The following is a 12,838-nucleotide window of genomic DNA, read 5'->3' as shown; positions in this document are numbered from 1 at the left end:
ATGAGATGACATTTAAATTTTAAAAAAAGAGTTTTAATTACTTCGTGACTTTCAGTAACATCTTTGTTTTTGGGTGATTAAGGGAAATACATGCATAATATGTATATCATAAAATCACGCTCGGAAAGGTAGGCAGAAACTATATCTTTCCACTTGCCATGACCCTCTACAGAACCTTCGCTTCATTCAAATTCATCACTCTCTTCATGAAAGATCAATGAATTAAAGAGATTTATATCCAAAAAGTTTATCCTTATTTTGGTACAGACAGTTATAAAAAAGACTAAATAAGTAAGTACGGTCGCGTTCATAATTGCAGTCATAGTTCGCAAAACTTTATAGCTTGCACCGCTGCTATCACTCACACATTCACACAAATAACACAATAAACAACAAGCGGTGAAACGTTGGGTAACGCGCCATCAAGAAGAGGGTAGTGTAAAAAGTCGACCGCGCAGCGACCGTCGTCCGCTAATAATCAACACAGCGACAGCCACACAGTGGAGATCCATGGTGGAACAGTACGAAAATAATGGCTTCATACCGACCAGAATATTTGCGGAACAGTTCGACACATTAGTGGTTACTGTTCGTTGAGTTTGCATCGTGAGGGACTACACCACAGACAGCCAGCAAGAAAGCCGTATTTATCCGAAATAAATAAGCAAAGACGTTTAGAATTTGCTGGGCAGTATTTGGATTTTACCTGGAAAGAAGCGATATTTACGGACGAAAAGTTCGTTTATGTCATCACTACACGGTAGGCTTCATTTATGGCGAAGAAATGCAACTCGGTTGAAGAAAAAAATATTGTGCCAAATATGGAGTCTGGACACATATCTGTAAATATGTGGGGCTGGATGAGTGCTGCTTGACCTGGGGAACAGGTGTGGATAGCAGGACGCGCTACAGCTACTCATTATGTGCAAGTGCTGGAAGAAACCATGTTACCAACTGTGCGGTATAAATATACGATTGATATCCGATTGATGATATGCCAACAATATCATTTGTGTCCTGTGCATCGAGTCCATATAGTGCGTGAAAGATTCTGCCAGTTTATATTAAAACTACTAATTACTTAGATAGTATTTAAGGACAGCTTCAATATCTTTTCTTTATGAAAACGAATAATTAAGCTGTAACCTTAATAACAGGAGATAAGTAGATGATACAATTAGTGTAATATGCTGTATGTATAGCTTTATATAATCATCAATATGTAAACAAAACTACAGGTAAACTGTTTCAATAAAATTTACTAATTTTAATTATTGAATGTTTTATTTTCTCCCTCTTGTTTAATATTTCTTGCTGATTTCCGTGTTTGAAGACAACTTTCCGTGTTTGTAATTCTTAGATATCAGTTAGTTAGTCAGTCAGTTACTTAGTTCAAATGGCACCTTGAAACATTAAAAATTGTCAGTAACACAATTTTTTTTTATAGGCAGAAAAAATCCTTGAATAACTTCGAAATCCAAGTAACGCTAGTAACTAGAACAAGCGAGTGTGAGCAAGCGAGATTATCTAATATATCTTAGATCTCACTTGCTCACACAAGTAATAAAATTGCTACCCAATAACTTTCAAAGGAACCACTACCTATGTTAGGGTCGTGTGCAGATAAACTTTCAACCTTATTGAAATGTCATAAGTCTGGCAGTCGCAGGCTTCCCTCTATAGGCAAATCTTATGCAAATAATGAGAGACGACGATATCTCGATCGACAATTATCGGGCCCAGTTCGGCCATCGTTGATTACCGTCTCTTTCTGTTTTGTTATGTTATATGTCATAGAATAATAAACTGTTTTACTTGGTAATCATTGGTATTAAAGACCGTATTCATTTGATGGAATATTTATTCTTTTTAAATATGCATGTGTGTGTGTATCTATTGGATCCACAGTGCACGCTATTTTAACCCGTAAGAATTTTAAAACTATGACTGCAGATATGAACGCGATCGTACTTAGAAAAAAATAATGAACATCAAACAAATATGAAATGTGTCATCTATTAATACTTTATGTGTGAATTAGTAGATATAACTCAAAAGTCTGAATGATAACTCAATTTTTTTGGAATTTAACTGTTGTATAACGCTCTATATTATTCGTATGTAAGTTTATCGTTTCAGACTCTTATTTAGTTCATAACTATTTATAGATATAAAATCATTTAAGAGGAAGGCTAATAAACTATAAGTGCTTTATTTAGACGATGGGCTAGCAACCTGTCACTAATTGAATCTCAATTCTACCATACAGCGGAACGTGGCCTATCAGTTTTTTCAAGACTGTTGACTTTGTCTACCCTGTAAAGGATAAAGACGTGATTATATGTGTGTATGTAGTTACACACATACATGTTATCACGACTTGTATATAGGTACGTGTATTTTATACATGTATTCTTAAAAATACATGCACGTTAATAACATCACAGCGTTTATAAACTGTCTGGTGCATAACACAATAACACTTAATTTGTCTTTATTACAAGCATAAGCTCAGTCATAAACAAAATTTGTCAGTTACACCCCTAAATTATCCATTTACAGTATTAAAGCGGAGCATAATGACAAGCTGTTTTATCCCAAAAAGTGTGTAGGTAAACCACATTCTATCTTTCTATCATCAAGCCAAAAAGCTGAACGTGGACTATCAGTCTTTTCAAGAATCAGGTTCTGTCTACCCCGCAAGGAATATAGACGTGAATATATACATATATATGTATGTATGTAGATTCCAGTGCCCACTCACAGAGACCAGTCGCTTTCAGGAATCTCCCTAATATTATTTCATTTCAAAGGGATGATAAATGTGAGGGCAGAGTTGTTTAATTGGTGTTTACTTAACGGCTTTTACCTTTGGCATGAATTCATAATGAGACATCCTTTTTCATGTTTAATGAGATTGATTTTAATCATTAATATGGGCATCAAAGGGTCTTATAGTCCTTTTATACAATTATTTTGGGATCAGTCTTAACTTAGGATTCTTCTGAGGCGATGGGCTAGCAACCTGTCACTATTTGAATCTCAATTCCATTATATAGCTATACAGCTGTACGTGGTCTTTCAGTCTTTCCAAGACTGCTGGCGCTGACTACCCCGCAAGGGATATAGACGTGACTATATGTATCTATGTAGAAAACTAATTGCATTCATAATAAAAAATATACAAACACGACCGATACTATATCCTGTTAGCCTTCATTATGGCCTATCAGTATTTTCAAGATTGTTGGTTCTGTAAAACCCGCAAAGGATATACTTAATAGTGACAATATGTATGTATGTTTTTTTTATTTGATTATTTTTTTTTTTACTTGTGTCACAACTTGGTTCATTAATGCATTGCTTGTTTCTGCATAAACTCATCCTCATATTTACCATACAAACCCTAACATTAATTATGTATTTTGTGTTACCAAGAGTATTACGTGTTATGATAATCGTTAAATCACCATAAAACTATGTGATTTGTTTAATAAATCACTTTACGAGACGAGTCATAGTCATTGTTTTAAATTTTACTGATTCGTAATCAGTTTTTTTTTTGATGCCGTTTATTTCCCGGCACCAATATAAAACAGAATAGGATCACTCCATCTCTTTCCCATGGCTTTTGTAAAAGGCGACTGAGGGATACGCTTTTAAACTTGGGATTTTTCTTTTAGGCGATGGGCTAGCAACCTGTCACTATTTTAATCTCAATTCTATCATTAAGGCTATCAACTGAACGCGGCCTATCAGTCTTTCAAGACTGCTATCTCTGTCTACCCCGCCAGGGATAAAGACGTATTTATATGAATAAATGAAAAAATTGTCTTTTCTTACGAAATAAATTCGCCATGTTTATAGTTAGCAAACAAATAAATATTTTACATCACTATAAAATAATGAAAATAAACTAAGACTAAATATTAAACCTAACCTAAAAAAAAGAAAATTAAATTTAAAAAAAAAGAATTAGTAGATAGTTAATATAAAAAAATTGTAGTCTTTTGGCATGGTGCCAAGAAATCCGGCTGCATTTCCAAGCTTGATGAAAACCGTAATTTCAGTAAATATTATATTTTATTGAATGGCCATCGGGTGCTATCCCATATCGAATCATGATAGATAATGATCTGATGGAATTGCGTCATCTTAATCCTTCTGATGATTGTTTTCTTTTCTGGTGGTAATGTGTGCTCTTTGGAAAATAAATCCCAAAATTTCCATGGGAACAAAGAAAATAACGAGATTATTACTTTATTACAAACATAATAATAACTTTGTGGGCCATTAGACAATTTAATTTCCGGGTGGAAATTACAAAATTCAAATTATGGTTATAAAATTAGATAAATTCTTAATTTTAGTCATTTAGACTTTAGTCTAAATTACTAGTCCATGCATAGGTTTATTATTTATTTATTTATTATTTATAGGTATAATAAAATAGTTCCTGATCGATGTCTGTACCTGAAATATATTGGTAAAAAATCAACATACATACATACACATAGTTAATATCCCTTTCGGGGTAGACAGAGCCAACAGTCTTGAAGAGACTTATAGGCCACGTTCAGCTTTTTGGGCTTGATGATAGAATTGTGATTCAAATAGTAACAGGTTGCTAACCCATCGCCTAAAAGAAGAATCCCAAGCTTATAAGCCTATCCCTTAGTCGCCTTTTACGGCATTCGTGGGAAAGAGAAGGAATGGTCGTATTAATTTTTTTTATTGGTTACGCGAACCACACGGCTCTACCAACACGGTAAAACCAACAGAAGTCAGAAATATGACTTTTAGGATTTCTATCATTCTGTCTGTAGGTATGTTTGTACTCGCATCACGCGAAAACATACATCTGCCTTTGATTTGAATAAGGTTTTCTTAGATTTCTGCGCCCAACCCTGTAAAGGACAATACAGTCGGCTTTTTTAATTTTTTTTACGGCGAAAGAAATCGCGGTCATTAACTAGCGACCAAAGTACATCAATGATTGGTTGAATTATCATTTAAAATTAATTACGGAAGTCCAAAATGATCTAGCTTCATCGCAGTGTTTGACAGTCAAATAATGGGTTAAGCATTAACTCAGGCTTTTGCCATACAAATTTGGAACGTTTTTTTTTTTTGGTTAAATAACTTTACTCATTAACTGTCATATTTATGCAGAATGACATAATCATCATTAAATATTCATCAAATTTTACTCACTTCTAGACCGGTAGGTATTGTGAATGAAACTGGAAGAATGAAGTACAACATCATTGTTTATACTTCTACTAACAGTGCCCGCGACTTCGTCCAAGTGGAATAGTTATTTTAGGCATCATTGAAGCCCTCGAGGATAAATAATTTCCCCCGTTTTTTTCACATTTTCTATTATTTCTTCGCATCTAATAGTTTCAGCGTGATGTTATATAGCCTAAAGCCTTCCTCGATAAATGGTTTATTCAACACAAAAAGAATTTCCAATTCGAACCATTAGTTCCTGAGATTAGCGCGTTCATACAGACAAACAAATAAACTCTTCAGCTTTATAATATTAGTACAGATAAGTCACGTCTCAAGTCTTTACGAGAGAGACCGAGCCGCGAGAAGACTGACAGGCCACGTTTTACTCATACAGCTGAACAACTTGCCAAGGTTCAGCTTATGGCTTGATAATGAAATTGATATGTAGATAATAATGACAGGTTGCAAGCCCATAGATAGTGGCGTGTGGTTCCCGGCACCAATATAAAAAGAATAGGACCACTCCATCTCATTCCCATGGATGTCGAAAAAAGCTACTAAGGCATAGGCTCATAAACTTGAGATTCTTCTTTTTAGACGATCGCGATGGCCTGTCACTATTTGAATCTCAATTGTTTAAGCTAAACAGCTGAACGCCTTCAAGACTGCAAGCTCTGTCTACCCAAGGGATATAGACGTGACCATATGTAGGTATGTATGTATGCTACGCCCATCGCCTAAAAAAAGAAACCCAAAGTTTACAGAAAAAAAAAAAAATTATACTCTATATACAATTGGTATTGATATTCTCAGACAGACTTTAGATTAATGTCTTAGATAGCCTTTTGCCACCTTGGTATCTCCTGATTTAATTATAAATTTCAACAAATATATTAAGTATGCGAGCGTCGTTGGTCGAATGGGTAAGGTGCCTTGTAAAAATGCGTGTGGAACAAAAAAGCACAGGTTCGAATCTAACATGGGCTACTAACCGTGTGGTTCCCGGCACTAATTAAAAAATTAATAAGACCACTCCATCTCGTTCCCACGGATGTAAAAAGCGACACAGGGATATTCTTGAAATTCCTCTTTTAGGCGATGAGCTAACAATCTGTCACTATTTGAATCTCAATTCTGCCTATCTATGGCATATCAGTCTTTTCAATACTGTTGGCTCTGTCTACCCCGCAAGGGATATAGAAGTGATTATATGTATCTGAATCTCAATTCCATCAGCTGAACGTGGCCTTTCAATCATTTCAAGAATGTTTCCTCTGTCTACCCCGCAAAGGATATAGACGTGATTATATGTTGGTATGTGAATATCTCGAAGGACTGTATAGTATTAAGATGTAGTCATGAAATAGTTGACAAGTTAATTAAATGCATTCATTTTATGTTCACGTGGATCACGACTTAGTTCCTACATCGATAATAAATTAATTTATTACAATTAATAGCTGCATTTGTTTTTCAACATAATTCTTCTGTATGATATGAGGTTTCCCTCTCCTTATTCTTCTGGTTACATCCTGTCTTCTAGGAACTGGAACGGGGCATGCCTTATGTCAATCTTGACACGCGGCTCACGGCTGGCGTCCGAATCTTTTGAAAAGCAACCGACGATACTAGCCAATTACTGCGAACAGTCTAAATCGCGCAAGCAAAGATTGTCAACCCCAGGAATAAAACTTAGACTTGCGGAAGATCTGTCCTTTAGTGGCGGTTGAGTCCGAATCATCACTCCCGCTAAAATCATGATTACACACCGCAACCCTTGCGTAACAACCTATCCTTTATTGAATCATGGTTGCAAGTTTCTTTTTATTTTAATTTACCTGAAAAACAACACTCTTAGTAATAGCAAAAGAACTATTGAACGAAAAAGCGAGATATATTGACAACTAGCTGTGCCCGCGACTTCGTCCGCGTGGAATAGTTATTTTGGGCATCATTGAAGCTCTCAAGGATGAATAATTTTCCCCTTTTATTTCACATTTTCCATTATTTCTTTGCTCCTTATAGTTGCAGCGTGATGTTATATAGCCTGATGCCTTCCTCAATAAATGGTCTAATCGACGCAAAAAGATTTTTTTATTCGTACCAGTAGTTTCTGTGATTAACGCGTTCAAACAAACAAACAAACTCTTCAGCTTTATAATATTAGTATATATAGATGACTCTTTTCTTAGTCGTATACAGTCAATAGCACATCAACCTACCTACCCAATGCCCTGCAAATTCGCCTATATTACCGCATCATAGAGTCCCATACAGGGTAACTTGATATGCAGTTGACTGTACATGACTAAGAAAAGTCATTGTTATCACGTTTTTTAGTTCTTTTGGTTAAGTAAAGGTTAAATTATTAATTCATTAACATTTTCTGCATAATTACTTACTTCTTTGTGAAAAGGCGATTAATTTCTTTGTACAAAATTTACATTGTGTCTGTATGTGCTAATAATATTAACTAACTAACCAGCTTTACCCCGCAGTTTCACCCGTCCATATTGAGAGCCACATTCAAAAGAATACAGGCTTTTCGCAAATAAATAAATAAATAAATATATACGGGACAAATTACACTGATTGAGTTAGCCTCGAAGTAAGTTCAAAAAAGTTCTTTTCTCATCATGCCCTGGCCGGGATTCGAACCCGGGACCTCCGATGTCACAAACAAGCGTAGCTACTACCGCTGCGCCACAGAGGTCGTCAAATCAAATCCCACGGGATCTATAGTTTTTACCAAGATAAAAAGTATTATTGTGTTATTCTCCAGTCCAGACTCTTAATTATAATAACGTACGTTAAGTTCATTAGAAATAACCAAAGCTAATAAAAATAATTTTATTTTATACTTAGTAGGTCTACTTATTTTTTAAACTTGTAAATGATAACCAAAATAAAGAATGTCACACAATAAAAGCTAGTAGGTATTTAAAAATACCATCACGGAAATGAGGCCATCTTTGCGGAAGCGATCGAGTTAAGTGACACCGACCGAATTTTAATTGTCGAATATCAGAACAATTAATGAAACTCACGTCTTTATAGGTGCCGGGTTAGAATGTCAAGAAACCTTCATTTTTGGGAATTCCATTTATACATATACATTACCACGACTTTGTCTCTTACGAGGTAGACAGGGCCAAATTAGATTTTTTTTAATTTGAATTTTTGAATTTGCATCTTATGTGCAAAAAAAATCAAATACGAGTATTTATAGGGATGGGTGAAAATGTTTTTTTACTCTTTCGTCCAAAATCTACTAGGCAGATTTGATTTACAGGTAAATATAACTATACAATACATACATTCAAATAGTCACTTCTATATCCCTTGCGGGGTAGACAAAGTCGACAGTCTTGAGAAGATTAATAGGGCACGTTCAGCTGTATGGTTTCAGGATGGAATTCAAATACATAGTGAGCGGTCGACAGCGCGTCGCCTACAAGAGGAATCCCAAGATAAGCCTATCCCTTAGTCGCCCTTTACGACATTCGTGGGATAGATATGCAGTGGTTCTATTCTAATGTGCTAGAAACCACACCTGTTATAACATAATAAGTAGGTACATTTAGGGATATGCCCACTAAAGCGGAGCCCTGGAGCGCCGCTAGTATATGCGAAAGTCTGTAAGTATGTCGGGATGTGCGTGTTTGTTACTCATTTACGCAAAAACTAAAAAACGTATTTTTATAAAACTTTGCAGGAATATAAGCATAGTCATAGGAATAACAAAATAAGTTTAAATTTATGAAGAACTAGCTTCACTCCCGTGGATAATTCTAGAAAGAAAAGTAGCCTATGGTACTCCAGAAGGTCTATTTTATATCTGTGCCTAATTTCGTGAAAATCGTTCTAGTGTTTTTTGAGTTTTTTCGTTACAAACATACAAAAATACAAATCTTTTGTCTTCATTATTATTGCGCGAATGAGGGCGGACGAAGTCGCTGGCGACACCTAGTATTATCATAAATGACATGTTTGTTCGCACTACCTATGCTAATAATGATGTGCTTTGCGATTTAAATAGGCCATTAAGGAAGATCATGAATAAAAAATCTATTATTTTTGCCGTAAGCTTGACAATAGCACCTATGACTTGCAGTGGAAAAAACATGGTAGAAATAACAAAAATAAAATTTCAAAAATAAATCCTATTTTTGAACGTTAGGAATATCCAAATTATTTGGTACATAGATACATACATATAGTCACGGCTATATCCCTTGCGGTGAAGGCAGAGCCAACAGTCTTAAAAGGACTGATACGAGTAGGCCACGTTCAGCTTGGCTTAATGATAGAATTGACATTCAAATAGTGACAGATTGCTAGCCCATCGCCTAGAAGAGGAATCCCAAGTATATGTATAGGGTGACATTTAAAACAACTGCATCCTTTTAAACATAGACTATACCCATGCTTCTGAGCCGTTTGAGCCTATTTTTATTTAAATTAAACGTCATCATTTTCACATTTAAAAAACCCTCAAAAACTACGTCACACGTTTTATTAAAGAACAATACTACAAAAAGAAATTACAACTAAACATGTAAATAAATGTCTGAAAAATAAATTAGTATCAAGATCAAGTAAAGTACAGAGTTGTCGAGATCGCTCAGCTGAATGCATTGTGTCGTTGACCTCTGAATCTTACGCGTCGCTTTTCCGCCGGCCGGGGTGATATTACGTATTTAGGATCGTGGATTTTGATACTTTTATTTTTTTCGTACTTTCTGAAATATTAACCGATATTTGATTTTTAACGTTTTTAAATATCCTTTAGATGAGTACACTTAAATTAAATTAAACAATTAAATTTATGCAGTTGAATTAAAAGTCACCCTGTATAAGCCTATGCCTTAGACGCCTTTCACGATATCCATGTGATGGAGTGGTCCTATTATTCTTCCATTGGTGCCGGAAACCACACGGCACGGTTTCAATCCCGTTGAAATTTCTTGGCTTAAGTTTTATTTTTAATTCGCGTCTGTATGTGGCCAGCACTAGTGTCAGATTTTTTTTAAATCGCAAACCTTCAATAGTACCCATAAAATATTCTCGTATACGCATTCAATTCATTTACAATGTTACTTTTAACACTTTAGTGCGAAATTCTGAAGACCAAAGGAAATGTATGATAATAATGCGCTACAATAATAAATTATTTAGGTATTTATGTTACAGTTTGCCGTAACTACCTACATAAACATGTGTAAATATAAATATTTTATCGTTACTTATGAGTGTATAGATTTTAAAAGTTTAACATTAATCTAAAAAAATGCGCACATTGGCCAATTTAGTATTAGTAGGTACCTAGTAGTAGGTACTTTAGAAAAATTTAAAGAAAAACTCGTAAGGTCGAGTTTGTTTTATCTAAAACATCATCTTCTAGCTGTGCCCTCGACTTCAACCGCGTGGAATAGTTATTTTGGGCATCATTGAAGCCCTCAAGGATGAATAATTTTCCCCGTTTTTTTTTTACACATTCCATTATTTATTTGCTCCTTATAGTTGCAGCGTGATGTTATATAGCCTAAAGCCTTCCTCGATACATGGTCTATTCAACGCAAAAAGAATTTTTCAATTCGAACCAGTAGTTCCTGAGATTAGCGCGTCAAAACAAACAAACTCTTAAGCTTTATAACCTAGTTAGTATAGATCATTATATGACGCACATCGATGACGACGCGGCAGCCTGTACAGAAACAAGAATAAAACTACCTGTAAAAACTATAAGATTTCAGCATATTACTCTACCAAGTTAATCTTAATTACCAAGTCATTAATTTGTAGAGTCTATGACACATAAGTATAAGTATCTACATTATCTATTGTGAATAAATTAAAAAGATATTTTTAGTGTTGCTAGATGTCGAAATATAAACGAATACTGTACCTAATTTCAGAATAGATTCTGGTGGTTCAATTCAAACAATAGTTATTCTTTTCTGCTTTTTCTACTAAAAAGAAAAACTGTAGTCTATTTTAAATGATTTTTTATAAAAAAAAAAAACAAAAAAAAAGGGTTTTTAAAAATCTACCAAACTTTCCGAGCAAGTTCAGTTCATAAATCTGATCAACTTTTCAACAAACCTGAAGCGAAAATATGAGAATAATATTTGCCGCCGTAATTAAAATTTTCAGGTACGACTATGAATTTCCCGATTTTTATGTTTTATCCCATGGTTTAAGGCATAATGACAAGGACTACTTTATTTATGTATCTTATTAAGAAGTAAAGAGTTAAATACAAGTAAGTGCACTTGTAAATAAACAAGCAACATTTTATTGGCTTCTTAATTGAATTTCATTAGTTTCTTTGTTATGTATGTAGTTTTGAAACTTTGTACATGGCAAGACCGTATTACATCATATTAACAACAAATAAACATCAACATAGTGATTTCATTCTTATCACAAAGTCAAATGAGCGAGTCGAGTCTCATTTTAAAACACGATGGTAGAAAAAATAGCCGTGGTCACCGGCTCCAACAAAGGCCTTGGATTTGCTATTGTGAAGGGATTGTGCAAGAAATTCAAAGGGACGGTGTATTTGACAGCAAGAGATAAGATTAGAGGATTGGAAGCCGTTCAAAAACTGAACAACGATGGCCTATATCCACAATTTCACATTCTTGATGTAAGTAACAGTGAAAGTGTCAAAGAATTTGCTGATTTTCTGAAAGCAACCCATGGTGGATTGGATGTTCTTGTCAATAATGCAGCTATTTTGGAGTGGGATGAAATTTATCCGAGTTACGAAGCGGCCAAAAGAAACATAGAGGTAAATTACAAAAGTTTATTGAAAATCGAAGAGTATCTATATCCGTTGTTAAGAGATGGCGCTAGAGTCGTTAACATTTCGAGCTCTTGTGGACATTTATCTAACTTGAAGAACAAAAACTGGATTGACATGTTTCTCAAAAAGGATTTAAAGGAACACGAGGTTAATAAATTTGTTGAAGATTATTTGGAGAGTGTAAGAAACGGGACATTTGATAAGAAAAACTTTGCTGATGGCGGGAAACACGCCGAGCATAGAGTATCAAAAATTGCCGTCACAGCGTTAACTTTTATTCAGCAAAGGAAATATGCTGACAAGAATATTTCCATCAATGCTGTGCATCCGGGACATGTTAAAACTGATATGGCTAATGGTGGTGGAGAAATAGATACTGATGAAGCAGCAGAAGTTGTTTTGTACCTCATTCTCGATGCTTCTCCGAATTTGAAGGGCGCTTTTGTTTGGCACGACAAGAAACTGATAGACTGGTACGATCCTGAGGGTGATTTTTATTGCACCGGAATATGGTGATGATGTCTGCTGACACACAAAGCAAGAAAAATTAAATTTGATATGCTACAATAAACGATACCCTTGATTTTAAATGACTATTTGTATATTTTTAATTGTAACAAACTATTTACCTAGTTCAAAAATGTCTGAGCCGCATTTGATGAGCAAAGCTTGAGAGTTGTGTTGTGTAGGGTAAGGTGACACAATTCTTTCCCATGGATGTCGTAAAGGCTAGTATAAACTGCGATGATCTAGTATAGAAGAAAAAAACATTATACCAGGGCCACCTTCACT

General features: G+C 34.9%; 1 protein-coding gene across 1 annotated transcript; it reads left to right on the top strand.

Moving 5' to 3' along the window:
• Positions 1–11,592: 11,592 nt before the first annotated feature.
• On the top strand, positions 11,593–12,639 carry LOC106137578 (carbonyl reductase [NADPH] 3). The gene has a single exon (XM_013338424.2). It carries the CDS (start codon positions 11,705–11,707, stop codon positions 12,560–12,562), a length of 858 nt encoding a protein of 285 aa, XP_013193878.1. The 5' UTR covers positions 11,593–11,704; the 3' UTR covers positions 12,563–12,639.
• Positions 12,640–12,838: the final 199 nt, after the last annotated feature.

This window comes from Amyelois transitella, chromosome 24 (assembly GCF_032362555.1).
Source record: "Amyelois transitella isolate CPQ chromosome 24, ilAmyTran1.1, whole genome shotgun sequence".
Lineage (NCBI taxonomy): Eukaryota > Metazoa > Arthropoda > Insecta > Lepidoptera > Pyralidae > Amyelois > Amyelois transitella.
The sequence above is the reverse complement of the archived record's forward strand: the minus strand, read 5'-3'. Positions and strand labels throughout refer to the sequence as shown.